Source organism: Arctopsyche grandis, chromosome 12 (assembly GCF_051622035.1).
Source record: "Arctopsyche grandis isolate Sample6627 chromosome 12, ASM5162203v2, whole genome shotgun sequence".
NCBI classification, from domain to species: domain Eukaryota; kingdom Metazoa; phylum Arthropoda; class Insecta; order Trichoptera; family Hydropsychidae; genus Arctopsyche; species Arctopsyche grandis.
The window spans coordinates 14,151,893-14,172,770 of NC_135366.1; the positions used below are offsets into that span (position 1 = coordinate 14,151,893).

The 20,878-nt window shown below is 25.4% G+C and overlaps 1 protein-coding gene across 1 annotated transcript in view; it reads left to right on the forward strand.

Annotated features, from left to right (window-relative positions):
• Positions 1-20,878, forward strand: part of cac (calcium voltage-gated channel subunit cacophony) — a 56,676-nt gene that overhangs the window by 12,008 nt on the left and 23,790 nt on the right. Inside the window, exons 7-25 of the mRNA XM_077443329.1 lie at positions 82-308; positions 485-588; positions 935-1,050; positions 2,299-2,358; positions 2,513-2,617; positions 6,543-6,740; positions 6,836-7,050; positions 7,136-7,348; positions 7,737-7,910; positions 8,021-8,077; positions 8,728-8,820; positions 11,733-11,839; positions 11,960-12,082; positions 12,233-12,412; positions 12,500-12,760; positions 12,850-12,993; positions 13,074-13,275; positions 13,884-14,048; positions 16,113-16,223. Coding sequence (XP_077299455.1) covers positions 82-308; positions 485-588; positions 935-1,050; positions 2,299-2,358; positions 2,513-2,617; positions 6,543-6,740; positions 6,836-7,050; positions 7,136-7,348; positions 7,737-7,910; positions 8,021-8,077; positions 8,728-8,820; positions 11,733-11,839; positions 11,960-12,082; positions 12,233-12,412; positions 12,500-12,760; positions 12,850-12,993; positions 13,074-13,275; positions 13,884-14,048; positions 16,113-16,223 — 2,855 coding nt within the window. The remainder of the gene's footprint in view (positions 1-81; positions 309-484; positions 589-934; positions 1,051-2,298; positions 2,359-2,512; positions 2,618-6,542; positions 6,741-6,835; positions 7,051-7,135; positions 7,349-7,736; positions 7,911-8,020; positions 8,078-8,727; positions 8,821-11,732; positions 11,840-11,959; positions 12,083-12,232; positions 12,413-12,499; positions 12,761-12,849; positions 12,994-13,073; positions 13,276-13,883; positions 14,049-16,112; positions 16,224-20,878) is intronic.

Here is a 20,878-nt window from a genome sequence, read left to right on the forward strand (position 1 = left end):
TATGATATACTCTCACAATTGATTTTCAATCAAATAAATATAAAACATGTCATATTAACATTTTTACTTTTTTTATTTTAGATCAAATAGTTAAAGAAGGTGAGTTTGCAACACCTTGTAATGCAGATAATGAGACAATAGCACCACCAGGAGCTTTTGTATGTAATTATACTACAATAGAATCCACATGCTTAGAGCAGTGGGAAGGACCCAATCTGGGCATTACTTCATTTGACAACATAGGTTTTGCTATGCTCACTGTCTTTCAATGCATAACCATGGAAGGGTGGACTTCTATACTCTATTGGGTAATTATTTTTAATTAAATCAATCAAATGTTTAATTTTATCAGCAAGACAAAAATTTTATGGCAAATAGATAGTAATTTTGTTTTTTCCTACAGTTTTGTTGCACTACATTTCGTTATTATTGTACGTAAATACGTCACTTTGAATTAACTAATATGAATTTTATTATTTTTCAGACGAACGATGCTATGGGCAGTTCGTTCAATTGGATTTACTTTGTGCCTCTCATAGTGTTGGGTTCCTTTTTTATGCTCAACCTTGTTCTTGGTGTCCTTAGTGGGTAAATAAAATTGTTTTTTTTTTGCACCTAGTTTTAAGTTAATGCGTAAACGTATGCATTTACATACACATATACAAATATCTGTAAATTAAATTATTGGATGCTTCACAATAAAGTAACTAACTTGTCAATTCAATTATTTTCAATTTAATCAAAATGATGGACTCATCATTCAATTCACCGCAAATAAAAAACTTGATCTTTGTAAATGGGATAATCAACTACCGTTAGCATTTTAAAATTGCAAATATCATTTTTTTTTCAATTTATTATTTTTATTCACTTACTATGTATGAACTGGTTTTGTTTATTTTTTTTTGTTTTATTTATTAACTTGCAAAAATAGAGAATTTTCAAATGAACGTGGAAGAGTTGAAAGACGAGCTCAATTTCAAAAAGAACGAATTAGACAACAATTTTATCAAGATTTTGGAGCATATTTAAATTGGATTACCCGGGCAGGTATTTTAAAATAGTGACAGATAAATATTTCGTAATGTCACTGAATATAAAAATTTTCTTTGAGTAATAAATACTTCTTAAGCTATCGATTATTTTATAATGTTGTAATGTGTCACAATGTTTTTTTGCTAGTTTACCTTATAATAAATACCGTAGCAGTTATGAAAATGCGTTCTTCCCAAAAAATACTAAAAGTATGTAATGGACTAAAATTAGAAGTTTTTTTGTTTTGGCGAAAAGTTATATTTAGTTATAATGACTATCCTTCTTTTTTGACTTGATATTTTAAGCTTTGAAATATTCTTACATTTAAAATTTATAGTAAAAAAACAGCACTTTCCCATGGAGCTATTTAAGTAAAAAATAGATATTCATTAATTTATTTAGAGAAACATGTATCACTCATTGTGTAAATTATCATTTAGATTCCGTGGACCAGAAAATTTTAATTTCGTCCAGTAGTAACTCGAATGCGGCGTTTCCGACCTGCTGTCTACAATAAATTCTGTTAAATATGATTTTAAATGATGACGCGTTGTTCATTTGTGTTCAATACGGACAGAAGTTTATGAATTAATGAAATTTAGCGAATTTACTTTTAAATCCATAAAATAGCTCTTAATCCCATTAAAATTAAATTCCTACAAAATCCTTGAAACAATGATAAGAATAATGTAGTGACAACTTATTAATTTTAATACAGAAATGCTATATGTAAATATGTAGTTAAAAAATAAGATCTTTTAGTATATATTATTGGAAAAAAAATCAATTGTATGAGCTTACATAATTAGACCAGTTTTCTTAAGTATGTATGATTTAATCTTAAAACTAGTCTGATTAATTATGTATTATAAATAGGATACCTATTTAGTACTTTAAAATACAATTAGCTTTAAATACTGCTGGTATTAATATAAATAGTACATTGTATGCTTGCTCCTAAATTTGTAGAGAATTCGCTAAGGAGAGAGAAAAAGTAGAAAATAGACAAGAATTTCTCAAATTAAGACGACAGCAACAGCTCGAAAGAGAGTTAAATGGTTATGTCGAATGGATATGTAAAGCAGGTAAAATAAGATAAATAATTATAATTCCTGCAAAAAATAATTTTAAAATGAATTTTTGTTTCATTATAATTATAATTTTCAATTTTCTTGAAATATCTAGACTTCTTTTATTTTACATAATCATAATGACTATTATTTAATTTCATTGTTAACTTACTTGTATGTTTTACTATTTCAGAGGAAGTAATTTTAGCAGAAGAAAGAACGACAGAAGAAGAAAAAATGCACATAATTGAAGGTATTATTTATTTTTCATTTGGTTAAATTAACTCGTCGAATTTTAGATGTATTTATTTGAGTTTTTTAAGATACATTCTACACCTATATTCAATTATAATTGTACGATTACGCTTTATAAGTAAAATCTAATGTTCAATTTATTTCGATTTCAGCGAGGAGAAGAGCTGCAGCTAAAAGAAAAAAGCTTAAAAACCTGGGTAAAAGTAAAAGTACTGATACTGAAGAAGAGGAACAAGAAGAAGACTGTGGAGATGATGGTAAATTTATAATTTTTCATTTTAAAGGAATGTATGCATTGTAATTTAGCTTTTGCTAAATATCATATGAAAATTTGATTTGGTGCTATTATATGTATATCTACATTACATATTATCAAAAGGAAATCATTCCACGAAGTTCGACATTTTTTCTCAAAACTTTTCCTAGACAACCAGAATTAAGTATGGGCATAAATACTCTCTAAATATCAGGTATAATGTATTACGATTTTTTAAAAATACAGTGAGGAGGTGAATGACATGCTAAAATTTTCACAGTGAAAGAAAATATATATCAGCTTATAATTTAAATTTTTATTTCATACAATTAATTTATAAAATCTATATACATATCTTTAGTTCTTTGTATTCCAAATAAAAATCTCAAAACTTCATCTATTGTTACTAAGTACATATGTAGTTAAAGTAAAAATTATAATTATACTTAAGTGAAAAACTGAAAAGAAGAAGACTAATTAAATAGATCCTTCATTTTAGATATTGCTCTAAAATTAACTAAACTAAACTTAAAATAATCTTCTTCTTGTTTAAATTTATTAAAACTGTAAGAGATTTTTATTAATACACAAAAAAATGATTCTAAAATTGGGTCAATTATTTTATTGTGGCTTTGCAGTGAAATTTTATAAACTGTTGGGGTTTCAGTTTAAAAACTTCGTATTATATGAGAGTTTCTTTTCTATTTTAAATAAGGAAAGTAGTATTTCGATACTAATTTATCTGATGCATATTTTTTTTATTCCAATAATGGTTGCAGTTCCAAAGAAAAAACACAAAGGTATGGTTGTTGTTGTCACGCAGTCATCAACTTCAGGGTATTTCTCACAAATTATACACTTTCTCATTTAATGCCCAGAATTTTACATTTATGATTTTTCTCATTTTAGTAAAATTCCATTCTTCATCATATGAATGATAGCATTTTTCCACATTTTTGTATCAAACTAAAATTGTATCAGTTGCAATTTAACGATGCTAAAGCATTGTTTGAATTTGAATTTAATTTTCAATATTGTTTAGTATTAAAATAATATATACAAAAAACCTATTTTGGAAAAGTGTTTACATCATTTATAAACAAGTTTCCTTATTAGAATCATTCATGTAACATACTATGAGATTTACTACTGATTATATTATGACCTTGTGAGATGACTGTAGGACCATTAGACCCCTAGTTGGTTTGAAGGCTGTGCAACATCTTGTTTATGATGCTAAAGGTTTCCTTTGTTACCCATTGACTTTATATTTATTTTTGCTTTCATAGAAACTCCTTTAATTTTTTAACGTCCAAATAAGTCGAAAAATTATTTTTATTTCGGTTATATATTATTTTGAGTATCACATTAAGCTTAGGCTATAATGGTACCTTTAAATTTATAAACTTACGAGTATATTAAAATCCAAATTGTCATCAACCATTTTATCATTTTTTTTAATAACGATATACAACATTTTTCTTCTATTATCAAAACAGAAATTAGTTGTCTTGTGGTTTTCCCACTGTTACTTTGACATTGGATTGTGATTTATTTTATTTAAATTTCTTTTGTATTTCATATACCAGTTTTATGAAATCAAAATAAAAATCATATCTATATATTGAAAACTATAAATTTTACTGTTTGTGAATATTTTATATTCATGTAGGCATTATTCGGATGGTGCAGTAAATTAAAATTAATATTTAAAAGAAAATAGATTAATTGAAAAATAATCCAAGTAATTATGAGTGTGTGACATTTACGAGATAAACTGTTGGGCGTTAAAAAGTTAAAAATCGTTAAAAGCTTCTTGCTCATTCAATTCCTTTGTACATATCTGATTTATGACTGAAATGTTTCTATCGAAATTGGTATTTTCAAATAAATTAACATTTATAGGCTATTATATTAAATGTTTTGACTCATATTATCAATCATTAATATTGTCAATCTGATGCCAGACTGTGAAAATGCAAAATCAGTCATTTTTACTAACCTCTTCTTGTACTTACTTACTTCTTGTATGTACATATGTACATATGTACAATATACCAGCATAACACCACACCAAAGACTGCGACAACTATTTCCTGCCATAAAGAATACCACCAATACCATAAAATTACGTAAAAAAATTAAAATGATAAAAGCTGAAGTTTAAAATTTGATTGTTCTAAAACATTCATGATTTTGGCATTAGACCGACGATATATGTATGTATTCAAAAGTAGTTAAATATGATAATTTCGATGCATTTGCCAATTCGATAAAAATATTGCTATGACCCTGCTAATGCTGACAACTCCAACCGCTGTTTTAGGATTGAAATGTATGAGTGTAATGTGAGTTGAATATATCATTGAATAAAAAAAATCATACATAATTTTCGTAACAGGTACATATGGACGGTATCTTAGTTTTGTATTTGAAATGATAATATATTATACTTTATTAATGAATTGTGTTACAATTTGTTATTGTTGGCGAAATGGAAGAAAAGTATTAGTTGCTAAATTGTAATGTTAGCAATGTAAAATTTATTCAAGTTTTGTATAGTAAAATTTTTGTACTGTTTTTGTGGAATCCAAGTAAAATTCTAAATTGACAGATTGTATTGTATTAAAAATTTGTATGAAGAATATATTACGTATATTTTATATAACAAATTGCATGTGCATTTGGACTGTCTTGATTAAAATTATTATTACGTTCATTATTATTATAAATTAAAGTGCAATTTATTTAATTAAAATATCATTTCATGTATATGATCATCTAATAAATTTACTCTATATCATCAGAATAAATTGTAATGTAAGTAAATATTTATCAAAAACCATTACATATACATATGTATTTGAACAGGAATTTACTAATAATATGTGATTTATTTTCATGGTGCAAATTATTTTGAAAAAAATTCCAAATTGCAATGATTTCTTTATATGATTTAAAATCTTTTAAAACCAATGTATACGATTTTGGGGTACCTGTATAGACATCAATAGTTTAATATGTCTATGGAATAATTAATTTGTACTCCATGAATTATTGACAACTTCAAATTGAAATTTCTTGTTGCATTTTTAAAATGACTGATATGATATTATAATAAAAATCTTTTTGAAAACGGTGACTTTTTAAATGTAATATTATGAGTAAAAGATCAATCGATTATTTTTATTTGAATATTCACTATTTTTTAAGAGAAAACTTCAATAGTCAATTGGGTTAATAATTTTAAGACTCGAGACAATCGTTTCATGCATTTTAAGTCATACTTTCAAAGAGATTTGTGGATATGAATAACGTTGAAAATTTGAAATAATTGCTTGTAATAAAAATTTTGGTATTTTATTTTACTATTCATCCATTTATTGCATTTTGTTTTATAATGGGTATTTATGTATACGAATTCATAAATATTTTAAGGGCGATTGAGAAACTGACTATTTTTTGAAAAAATCTTTATTTACTTTATTACATAATATACAATCGAATACATACTAAGCTTTTAATAGTCGTGCATTTCTCCATCGCAGGCCATATTTGATGAGTAAATTGGATGAACACAAATTTCGCATATTCTGTATCACCAAAATAAATAATCATGTTTTTAATTTGAATTTTAAATTAAACTCTTTGATCAGATTATTCAAATTAAATATTTGAATACGCGAATATTTCCAATTTAATTTTAATTTATTTTGAGATATTATTAATATAATATTGTATGAAACAAAAATAAATATAAATTCACCATATTCGTATTTTGGTGATGGTGCATTTATATTTATATATAAATAGATTATTTGACAAACTTTTTTTTGTTAATCGAAAAAATATTTTCTTGATTTAATTTTAAATGCAAATATGTATTTCATAAAATGATCTAATAAATTGACTTGCTGGATTCACAGGTTACTTAAAGAGTAAAGTAAGAAGTGGAGGCAAATGTGCAGATTTTTGGCGTGCTGAGAAAAGATTTCGGTTTTGGATAAGACACACTGTTAAAACGCAGTGGTTTTATTGGTTTGTCATCGTATTAGTACTCTTCAATACAATATGTGTAGCAGTAGAACATTATCATCAACCGAAATGGTTGACACAATTTTTATGTGAGATTTTTTTATATATCCTAAGAAATATGCTCACTAGATAAACCTTAATTGTAGTGATATGTAATACATTAATACAATTTCAAATGTTTCAGATTATGCAGAATTTGTTTTCATAGGGCTTTTTATGATGGAAATGTGGATAAAAATGTACGCTTTGGGCCCAAGAATATATTTTGAATCATCTTTTAATCGTTTTGATTGCGTTGTTATATCTGGCTCAATTTTTGAAGTTATTTGGTCAGAAGTAAAGGGGGGCTCTTTTGGTCTCTCTGTGCTTAGAGCCCTGCGTTTGCTTAGAATATTTAAGGTTCTGTTTACAAATAAATACTGTTTATAAATACATTCTTCCAGTGAAAAAAATATTCAAAAACAATTCTAACATACGTTGACAGGTTACAAAGTATTGGTCGAGCTTAAGAAACTTGGTGATATCATTGCTCAACTCTATGAGGTCCATCATATCACTGCTCTTTCTTCTGTTCTTATTCATATTAATATTTGCATTGCTTGGAATGCAATTGTTTGGAGGACAATTTAATTTTGAAGATGAAACACCACCTACAAACTTCAACACATTTCCCATAGCCTTACTAACAGTATTTCAGGTAAAATAATCATTAAATAGTTTTATTTTCTTTAAAATGATTGTGATATATATTATACATTTATGAATCCTTTTTAAGTTCAACATATCTAATAATATCATTCTTGAATAAAAAGTTGACCTAAATATTTTCCAGGCAAATTTAATCGAAATTATGAAACTAAATAAATATCTAATAACTCATATATTACATATATATGTACATACAATTATATGTATGTATCCTGTTCATGCAACATTCAAATCAAGTCTAACATAGACGCCTTGCAAGTGTCAATACTTGTCAATTAGATTTGGTTTGAGTTTTATTTGACCACTTTGTATGGATGGACTATGCCTGATATGTATGAATGTAATAATATAAAAAGTATTGAAATTTCGTTTTTTAGATATTAACTGGTGAAGATTGGAATGAAGTGATGTATCAAGGAATCGCATCACAGGGTGGACCAAAAAAAGGCATGATTTATTCCCTTTATTTTATTATTTTGGTGCTTTTTGGAAACTACACATTGCTGAATGTCTTCTTGGCTATCGCTGTGGACAATCTCGCAAATGCCCAGGTAACAAAATAAAAAATATTACAAATATGTCATTTATAAATTCGGATAGCTTATAAAAAATTTCCTAGTATACAATAGATTTTGTTATATATTTTTTTTTCTATTTCTAGGAATTAACTGCTGCAGAAGAAGAACAAGAAGAAGAAGACAAAGAAAAACAACTGCAGGTTTGTTTTTTATTCTATAATTAAAATCCCACCTTTTTTTTTTAAAGCTTAATAATATTAATGATTTGATTAACGATAACGACAAAAAAATCAAATAATATGGATAAATTTATTTTCACATGGTTCTTATTTGTAATTTAAATTCCAAGAAATCTAAAAATATCTACATATAGATATTTTATTTTATATTTTAAAATATCATTTCAATTGTTAAATTCGATTCTTAAGTTTTTAAAAAATATTATTCAATAATATATGTATTCAAATATATCTGAAATTAAATCAAGTCATATTTTATTTAAATAATTATTTTGTTATAATATTTTCAATCCCTATCATTATTATTACTATTTATTCAGTTTTTTTTTTCTTTCATTCAATCATTATTTATAACACATTTCATTAAAAAAATAATAATTGTAGTTTTGAGGTATTAAATGCTAAGCTATTCGTATAATTATAGATCTATTTATACACATACATGTATAATGTAAATGCAGGTATAATGTGTAAACAATACATTTCATGATCACTCATACAACTTTTGTGCTTTTTATAAAGTTGCAATTTTTATTGAAATTTATTTATTTTATGCACTATTTTTTTTTCATTTATTATCAATGAAATGATCACTAAAATGACATAATCAGGAACTAGAGAAAGAGATGGAAGCTCTACACATAGGTGATGGCTCGCCTCAGAGGGTTGATTTAGGCGGAGGGTCATCGATCCCTCACAGAAAGGTAAAGCAATGCTTTAAAATGAAGAGGGCTATTGTAAACATTTATACACATACAATTTGAAAACAATCACACACATACATAAATGTTACAATGCACGTGTGGCAGTTGTTGGTTTTGATGTAAACGCCTACATTTTTAATGTTGTTAGTGTTTGTCAGTGTTATGCCATTTACACACATATACCTATATATTATAATAGAAATGCGGTTGGTTATCTTGAAGCTGACAAGAAAAACTGAAATGAATTTGATGATCAAGCTTTTTTTCAGTTCCATTTTTGAATTTAATAATATTTACAAGAAATTTAAAGGCTTGTATTTTTCTAGTCATTTTCAATATCGAAAGAATTTTAATATAATTCAGATTCAACACGACATTAGAATAATGTTCATAGAAACGTGTCTTACGAATATTGCTAGATATGTCATTCTCGTGCAATTTTATTTTTATTTTCAAAAACGTATGCTTATAATAATATCTCTTGATTTCAATGTTTGTTGTATGACTTTCATCTATCAAAAAAAAAAATTTAAATATTATATAATATTAAAATATATACACACTTTTTTTGTCAGCATATTTTTATTTTTATCATTTATTGAAAAATACTTTAAAAAAAATATTTTTTTTTTAATCATTGAAATTATGACAACCAGTATTGTAGCAATTTGTTACATAAAACCCATCAAAGTTTAAGATTTTAATATATATTCGAACCGTCATTATAACAATCTTAAAATTATTATATTCCATTTTCCCTTAGTGTGCCTGCTATGTAAATGTTTAAACTTATGTATATTAAACTATACCTAAAACAGGCTTTTGGTGGACCTTTCCTTATTTTTTTTTATTTAATGCCATTTGACTTAATTTTTTCAAATTGAGCACATTATTTTGCTTTAATGTGATCCCAATAATCGTGCTGTATTCTGTGTTAAATTAATAATTAATTTCAGTTTCCACATTCTTGTTGTTGTGACACATTTTAAAGATATTTACTATAGTAGCTTAGTTTGCTATTCACATTTAATTTATTAATGTTAAGTATGGTATAATGTTATATAAATTTAATCATGACAACTTAATAAAGTGCGTTTGCGATACATAACACTGTTGTCATAATTTACAATATTGGATATGAAATTATAAAAAAGAATATCAGATTTCTCGAGTATAATATGATTTTTTTGCCTTTGCAATACATTATTGCATATACATACATATGTACATATATAATATGTAATTCATCCCACAGATGTATAAGTTTGTTCTTTAGTTATAAGTTTAAAAGAGATGAGATAGCTTTTTTTTAATTAACTGAAAACATTAGTTACAGTTTAAGTTTTGGTATATAACAAGAAATGTTAATTAAAGCTAATAATAATTTCTGCAACATCACCTTTCCACATTTATATGTAATTGAAATAAAAAAACAGTAACAGTAGTTGGCGAGTTGGCGTTGTTAATTTACTTTATATTCTAAAAGTTACTCTTTAAAAATCATTAAAAATTAAAAATAAGATATAAAATACATGAATTCAATAGCAAGAGCGCACTTCATTTAATATACATATGTATGTACATACATAGTATGAACAAATAAGCAAGGCAATTTTTTTAGGAAATTTTAGAGAAGTAAATTCATATTTCATTTTTTGAAAAAAAATTATAATATTAATGCACGCTTAATAAATCCATAATATTCACTTCTTATTTGGCTTGAATTTAAATATATTTACAATATTCGAAATTTTGAATATAATTCAGTTATCAATTTTTATTTGTTTATACAAAATAATAATTTTTGTTGATATTATATATACTTGTATCGCATCAGCTGTAATTTGCATTTAATTTTGAATTTTTTACCCATTATAGTTATTAGAAATAATAGAAATCCCTCAAAATATCGTATGAAGTACATAGCTCACGAACCGATGATGCCTAAGTCAATGAATGTAAAAAAATAGTAAATAAAAAATACTTACAATTCTCAACTTGATCACATTTTCGATACGTTTTTCTTATTCACAGCATTTGTTTATGTAATACATTTCGTCGTTGTCCATAAACACCTGAAATATTCAATATGAGTGAGAAAGATCTTTGAAATAAAATAATATAAATATAAAGTTTTACTTCTATTTAAACTCGCTCCAATTTAAGAATGCTTTAATGTTTATTAATTAACATAGAAGAAAATCATTTTTTTTGACATGCATAGTACTTCTTTCTAAAAGTGGCTTTTGCAAAACATATGTATGTATGTATATGTACAAATATAGTACATACACACATATATACTGAATAAGCATATACATATTAAAATGATCCCAAAAGTTATTCACAATAAATTACTAATAAAATAATAATTTAAACAGAAAATTAGGTTCACTTAATTTTTCATAAGGAATTTTTTTAATAATACTTAAATCTATTAATATCTGAAAATTTTATCATTCTTTGTTACCTATGTAACTTATGGGATAATTTATTTACAAAAAAATACTTTTTTTTCTTGGTGTTTTGTTATTTACAATATTTATGTGTAGTAAATCCTAGTGTTTTTATTAAGGTTTCATGATGAAAATTTTTTTTTCGTTTAATCTCTTAAGACAAACATAAAATTAAGAATCCAAATACATATACTGACAATATGTATATTATAATACATATATTTCCATTCTTCTCTTTTAATCCCAATTGAATTAGAATGTGCTTTATTTATTTGTTTTTTTTTTTGTTTATTTGATGTTTAATACATAGTTCATAATACAATAAAATAAATCTCAAGAGAATATTCAATTCATATCAAAGTCTAATGTGAGGATTGTGATAATAAAAAAATGATTGACAATTGTTATCAATTTTCTGACGACTGTTAATAATATAAATATAAATTTTGATTTTAGGGTAAGAAAAAAGAAGAGTCTAAAAAAGATGAAGAGGAAGATATAACGAATGGACCCAAACCCATGCTGCCTTATTCCTCGATGTTCATTTTATCTCCCACCAATCCGTATGTTTTGTTTTTTATGAAATTGTATCTGGCAATATATGTAGATATGAATATAAGAAAATAATATTATATTAGAAGCTTTAAAACTAATTCAGTCTATTGTATGTGTGTTTGTTTTAGAATCCGACGAGCTGCTCACTGGGTAGTAAATCTACGATATTTTGATTTTTTCATTATGGTTGTTATATCCTTAAGTTCTATAGCATTAGCTGCTGAAGATCCTGTAGATGAAGAGAGTACAAGGTAATTATCATACATCAATTACATTCTTCCTAATTATATTATATTGGGGCTTGGTGTTGGAAGTCATAAACATAATATATTATTTGTGTTATTGGTGTTCTATAAAGACTTGAATTTTGATTATGAATTTTTTAATATTCTCTGTTTCAGGAACCGCATCTTAAATTATTTTGATTATGCTTTTACTGGAGTTTTCACTATAGAAATGTTGTTAAAAATAGTAGATTTGGGAGTAATACTTCATCCTGGTGCTTATTTAAGGGAGTTTTGGAATATAATGGATGCCGTTGTAGTAATATGTGCAGCTGTGAGTTTTGGCTTTGATATGACGTAAGTAAATTATTATATATTTTGTAGAATGTAGTAATGTTTCTTAAATTTAATTACTAATACATATGTATGTTTCTAAATATTTAGTGGTAGTTCAGCTGGCCAAAATCTGTCGACAATCAAATCCCTTCGAGTGCTGCGAGTATTACGTCCACTTAAGACTATTAAGCGGGTGCCAAAGTTGAAGGCTGTGTTTGACTGCGTTGTCAACTCATTAAAAAACGTTATTAACATCCTCATTGTATATATCCTGTTTCAATTTATATTTGCCGTTATAGCTGTACAATTGTTCAATGGAAAGTTTTTTCATTGTTCGGATGAAAGTAAATACACCATTGATGAATGTCAGTTAGTATAATTCTAAAAAAATGTACTTTAACAGTAAAATAGTATTATTATAAATTTCGTGTGATTTAAAAACTTATTTCACTTTACAGGGGTTCTTATTTTGTATTTGATTCTGATTCCTTATTACCGAGACGAGCAAAGAGATTATGGTCAACACAGAGCTTTCATTATGATAATGTAGCGACGGCTATGTTAACTCTTTTTGCTGTACAAACGGGGGAAGGGTGGCCACAGTAAGTTCTGGATGTGAGTTCTTTTAATTCTTTTTCACCATTTCTTCTTTCTTATAAATAAATTTACACGACTTTTTCAGAGTGCTTCAAAACTCAATGGCAGCAACATATGAAGAGAGAGGTCCAATCAGAAATTTTCGAATAGAAATGTCCATATTCTACATCGTCTATTTCGTAGTTTTCCCGTTTTTTTTCGTTAATATTTTCGTTGCCCTCATTATCATTACGTTTCAAGAACAGGGTGAAGCAGAACTCCAAGATGGAGAAATAGATAAAAATCAAGTAAGTTTTACAACAATATATAGGTATATGCTTTTGATAATATTAATGTGCAGTGGACAGATTGGTCAATGTCAATCGACAGTCAGACTCCAAAATTAAATGATATTTCATCATAATTGTCTTCAACAGAGGTCGTAATGAGGCAAAATAATATTCCACCCAATGGTGGCTTGTAGAAAATGTTTTTGGGGGTATTGTAATTCCCCTCCCCATCTATTGTCTTTTCATACAAAAATCGGTTTGGATAAGGTGGTGCAGTACCTCAGTCCCTCATCCCTTCTTTTTCAGAACATTTTTCGTCCTTGGAGTGCTCATCATCTAATCAACACATATGTATATACTTTTATATATGATTACTATAAAAGAGGAATAAGTCATTTAAGTGAAAAAAATCCTATAATTTATTCAACATAAAAATTTCCATTATTTTTAATATAATATAAGTTAGACATATACGTATGTCTATGTACATGTGTACATATTTCGAGTGCTCGTGGCCAATCAGGGCAGGAGAATCATCAAAGAAAATGCATAATATTTTATTTCATACGCATCAAATAATAATGCCATATACGCATGTGATAATATCTGGAATGCTTTCATTTCAGAAATCCTGCATTGATTTTACAATAGGTGCGAGACCTTTAGAAAGATACATGCCAAGCAAGACAGCAAGTTTTAAATATAAAATTTGGAGAGTTGTTGTGTCGACACCATTTGAATATTTGATTATGATGCTTATTGTCCTCAACACTTTATTATTGATGATGAAGGTATATAACCATATCAACAAACATTAACATATAATATATTAAGTATAATTATGAAATACTTATTAAATACAAGTTTTAAAAAATTTAAACATCTCTCAAATTTTTAGTTAGACTTTTGAGATAATTAATTTAAATTGACAGTTATATAATAATTGCAAAATAATTTAATATTTTCGTACAAAATTTTAATTTTAAAATTTAATATATATACATTTGAATTCATTTCTTTTATTGATAGCTATATAATACTATCAATTTAATTTATAATAATTTAATATAAAAAAAAAATACTTGAAATTTTAAACATTCCTCCGAATCAAGGGATATTACGATATATTTATATATTTGTATGTATGTATATATATATATATATATATATATATATATATATATATATATATATATATATATATATACACGTATACATATATGTATATTACATATATAAATATATACATATATAGAACATATTAACAGTAATACAAAACACATTACACAATTTTAATATGAAATATAAATACAAAACTTCACACAACTCATTCACATTATGACTTGCATACATATACATATGTGTGTATGTTGTAAACATTTCATAATAACTAACAAACTAACACTTTAAGCATGATATTATATATGTGGCCTTTTTTTGTTGTCTGCAAATTTTGTTTGAAATTGCATTTGCTTGTTTCATTTTTATTTTATTATTTTGATCGTTAACCCCAAAAATTTACACTATTTTGTGACTTGAAACACCAAAATTTAATAAATATTATTTTGACACTGAATTTTGAGTTGGGCATGTTTTGAAAGTGTTGTCAACATTTTTAATGAAAACGTGATAATTCTGTAATCATCTTGTTTATACTTTTTGTTTTTTTTCAAATACTTCACTAATTAATTTAAAATAACATATATTTAGTTTGTAATCTTCAAACAATTTGAAAACATATTTAATTGTAAATTTACATTAAGAATGATTATTTTGTGTAAATAAAATGTCCCTATTTATTTTTTGGGAAAGTAATTGATTGATAACTTCAATTTTTAAAACTGTCTCCCTTTTGAATGAATTTACTTTACAAGTATAAACACAAAGCATTTTTATGTTACAAGTTCTGAATTAACACATTATTTTGCATGTTGTAATAAGGAATGGTGTTGCAGTGTACACTTGTGTTTGCATGTGACTATTTTAATTGTCACTTACGATTAATAAATGTTTTACCCATTGCATGAAGCATCGAAATTTTGATATTATTGTTTGTGCATCTGTGTAAGGTACATGTTTGTTATAGTAAACATTTTTATTTTTATGTTCATATTGGATGATAAAAGCCCCTACACAAATAGAATATATTATACATATATAATTGACGTTCTGAATGATTAAATTTGGCTTCTTTGAATTTTTATTTTTTTGCATGTGCATTATAAATAATGAAGCGGTTTTCATGGTGAATGCATTTTTTTTAACATAAACTATCTGCGTGTTGTGTTATTTGAATGATTAAGTATGCCAAATAATTTTATACGCGATACGTGAAAGAAAATCACATGTCATGAAGCATATTTTTACAATGCTAGTTTTTTTGCACATTTTTAAAAAAGGTATGATATTTATTTTTCTTTTTTTGGTGTTGTTATGATTATGAAGCTTCTTGCCCATTGCAACTCAATTTTGTCCTATGTTTTTTTTTTGTTTTATCAATTTGGTTACTATTATTTTTGATAACGAAAACAATATCTCTTTCTTTATTCATGTAAAACACATTCCTTAAAAAAATGGAATGTTTTTGCTCATATAATTGGAGCAAACTAACAAATGTATTTTTTGTTTTCTTTTTATATTATGCCTGTTAATCGATGTACACTCAAAATCATTGTATATCGGATGTTCCATTAAAATAATAACACAAAAATCTGGTGACAATGGAACGCAACTATGCTTTACGTGGAAAAATTAATAAAAAAAATGATTATTGAAAAACGGATCTAAATTATATAAAATATGATTTCTCGATGATCCTGATTATATTGTTGGATTAATTAAATAATTTGCTGCAGTATCACAACCAAAGTACCATATATTCAGACATATTGAAGTATTCCAACATGGGATTCACTGGGATGTTTTCGGTGGAAACTGTGATGAAAATCGTCGCTTACGGGGTAAAAGTGAGTATAAATGGCACACAATGAATATAGTAAATATAGAAAAGAATGCTTCATTTAGGAATATTTTGTGCAAGAGTAAGTTGGTTTGATATATTTTCATTGAATTTGCAATCTCAATAATACATATGTATCCACACATTACAAATGGTTGCATGGTCTTATTAGAAGTAATTTGAAAAATATATTTCAAATTAAATTGACTTGCACCAAAACGTGTCAAATCAACTCGTATTTGTTTTAATGCAATTATATTTAATATTATATAATAAAATTATTTGCATAAGATTAGATACATACATTGAAGTATTACATTGAACACTTCTATATACATACATACATATATACATTGAACACTTCTATATACATAGTAAATAAATATTAATGTCAAAATATCACAAACACTTTCATGGACAATAAAAATATTATTACAATAATAAATTTTGAAAAATCGTTTTATGCTGTCTTATATAATCAATTCACATTATTTCAGGTTCGTTAATATATAATATATATTTAATATTATATATTTCTTCCATTCTTTAAATTATAAATAATTTAAACAAATACACATTCATATAAAAACATATTTATTATTTAGGCTGCAATTTCAATAACAATTTCAGTATCTTATAGTCGTTGTTGGCTTCTTAAGGTTTGTAAATTCTGTATAAAACTATTAACTACAATATTTTTAATATTCTACCGATAATTACTCATTTAATCTATTTTGTTAGTGACAAATTTTGTTTTGTTAATAACATACATATATGTATGTATATCTGAACTAGTAAATTGAACTAAATATAAATATTAATCCACAATTATTATCGGTTAAATATTAAATACCATTTATAATTAGTAAGTATACATATATGCCATTTGAACATTTTGAAAGTCTTCTTGAAAAAGTTATTTATTGTATAATAAGCTGTTGGATTGGTTTGGTTATACTTTTTTTACAGTGCTTTTTAATAACCTTTAATTTATGATTTACGAGTTTTTTTTTTACATTGCAAAATAAATATACTAACACATTCAACTTCTTTTTAAATTCTTAAAAAAAAATTTAGACATTCAATCAGCTAAACTTCCCTACATTTCTGAAAATGCAATACATCTTTTGAATATTTAATTATCGAATAATTTTTTATTACTTAACTTTTATTGAAAAAATATATGAATAATAAATAATTTTAAACTATTCAATGCGACAAACATATGCACATAATATAGATTTTATATAAAATGTACTTCAAGTCTGATTGATGTCGTAGATATACGAATATTAATATTTAAAGAAAATATTTTCTAAGTTTCAATAATTTAAAATAAACTGAAAAGTTGATGACTTTTTTCTTAATATTAACGATAAGTATACATGTACATATGTATATCATTATATTTTTGCATATTATTGTTCTATTCAAATAAGAATCAATCTCTGAAATTTGTGGTTATTACTTCGCCATAAAAGAGTACAAAAAATATCAAGGTAGGCCTTTTTAATTTTTGTATGATTTTTCAAAATAATTTAGGTTATGAAGTCTTGAATCCATATTTAAAAACTTAATATGTTAATGTTTAATAACTCCATTAAATTTTCGGCCTTTTCATTATTATTCAAAACTGATGTGCATATTTATGTTGCTTTCAACATTATAATGTAGTTGTGATTGTATATACATACAAATGCATATAAAATCATTGAAAAAATATCAGTTCCAAACATAATATTTCTATTTATTAATCATCACAATCACAATGATAAATAACTCAATGGAAAAATCAGACATGTCGGCAGTTAAACTTCAATGGCAACAAGTAAGATATTTAGGAACGGTGATTTAATGTTAAACTTGAAGCACAGAGTTTTTTCATTACACTGTCGGTTTGTATATATTTATTTAATTATTGTAAACATTCAATATTTGTGTAAGTATTTGTGAAATTATATTTCTTAGTACATTTTATTATTAAACATGATGAATGACAATTTTAATTGTTGCATGCATATTTTTGGGCATTTTATTTTCAAATTGTTAAGTTATAACATGTATATGTATTTATATTGTATAGCATCTACATATATATGTATGTAAATTTTATGTTATACAGTTGTAATCAAAGCTTGGTGTATTACTTTCCAGTTTTTAATAGATCAAGCAATATAACAAATGTCCACTAATGTGCTATTTTACGCTTTTATATGGTAAATAATATATAATATAAACAATGAACCGTATATTATATGTATGTATATTGATAGTATTTTGACGTATAGATGATTAAGTGATTACTTCTTTTGGTAAACAAAAAGATTAGAATTTGAGTATGATTAGTTTTTAGTATTTTATTACTTTAAGGTGTAAAATATAACATAATTATCGTCAATATTATTTAATGATTTAAATAATAAATATTTCACTTATTATTTTACCATTCCCATCAGAATGTTTTATTTTTAAAATTCCGATGACCCAAATAGCACTGAGCATGCTTTGAAATGTTGGCTTTGGCTTGGTATTTGTCTTAATATGTATTTAAAATCTGTATGTGCATTTTTGATGAAGTATTGTGATTTTTGTCTATTAGTGCATTCAAGCATGAGCATGAAATATGTTATTGCGCTTATATCGGAAAAAAAAAAAAATATATATATATATATATATATATATATATATATATATATATATATATATATATATCTATATATATATTTATAATTGTTGGAAGTTTGTTTTGCATATCTCATTTGCATGTTGACAATATTTATTGATTACTCTTTTTTTTCTTTAACTTATTTCTATGTTCTGTATGAATAAAGACTACTACAAACATTTTGATATTCACATATATGCCACTGAGAAATATTTTTGCGCCCTAGACATATATTTTTGGCCTTGGCTAAATTGAATTATTAATCACTAATGCTAGTCCTCGCCAAAATATTTCCCTAAGTAATTATTTGAATGTTTACTCCACTGTGATAGAATTAATTTACTGGTATGAAAATATATGTATATGTACATACATATGTATATCAATAATGTTGGATTTAATTTATATATCTTGAAATCCAACAATTCCGTTGTACTAACTTTTATTCGGTTTTATTATTTTTAATTACTAATGGAGATACTTTTATGTCTTTATTCATTTCAACTCTATTCTGATTATTATTATATTTTATAGATACATGTGTATATGTTGTATTTTATTTATTCATTTGTTTGCATAAGAACTGATTTTTTATAGTAATCACATTATTTTAGGATGTTTCTATTACTTTGTGTTTCAATATTGGCCTATTTCTAAAAGTATTATCAATTTTCAAAATTTTCAATGATTTACAAGTGACAAGTATAAATATTATATAACGTTTTCAGAACACAAACGTGAAAATAGAATGATTACAGATGAAAGATTTATTATTATCATTATATCGGGATATCAATTTACATATCAGCCTGACATCTCCGTAATTTTTATTATATTATACAATAGCTAACGAAACTATAATATTTTGACTTTTTTAGAATACGGCACACATCAAAAGATGTTTCCATGCTAAAATTTAAAATCTGCTAGGTTTTGATTCATGCATTTTTTCTCGACATTGTTATATGTACTTTTAAAACATTTTAAAAATATTCGTTCAGATTTACCAGTCACGAAAAGTTTTCGAAATTAAAGCGAATCCAATATAGGATATTAAGAAGTTAATGGAAAAGTCATTTATTTATCATTATTATATTATATAAGTCATTAATTGTAAATGAAAAGTTTAAAATTTAGCGAAAAGGATCTGCTTGGGGAGTCTAATATTAATTTGAATCACCCATTTAAGTACAGTCATAATGAAAAAGCATCAAAACTTGGGATTAAATGTTTTAAACATTAAACATTTAATCCCAATTAAGAGGTATAATAATCACAAGTTCCCCCAATTTATGATGATGATTTTAAATCATAAAACAACCGCTCTGAATACTATTTTGTATGTCACCTTTGTACTGTGAGGACGCAATATACATATATAATATTACTATTTATATATGCATACACAATAGGAATAGGTGAATATATTTTAACGAGGGTTCTGTCAGCCTAATTTTAATACCTTTATTATAAATCATTTCTTTGGTGTGTATTGCACGAAATATTGCACGAAAATAGATCCTATGCATGATAAAAATATGTGTGTGTGTGTGTGTGTGTAAGTATGTATATGTGAAATTTTAATAACACTCATAATATTATCAATAGGTTAGCCTGCTTGCATTTTGAAAAAACTAAAATAGCTTTTTTATTTAAAAACTATGTCACTCAAAGCTAATCATTTATTTTTTGGGAGGGGAAGGCCATTTTTGTTGCAAATTCAATTAAACTTATTAAATACTTATACGTACATAGCATAGAATCCACTTTTATTTTCTTGTCACAAGGCTCTTAAATTATATTGGTCATTATCTCTTCCCAGAGATAATGACATTCTGTCAGAATAAAAACGTTCTATTCCTAAAAGAAGCTGCTATATTTTATTTGCTTATTTAAAATTTTAGTATGGTGTGGTTATTGCATTATCAATGGTAATGTTTTTAACAAGTGTAAAAGTCTTTGAGACACATTTTCCCTTTAAAACCACCACCAATGTA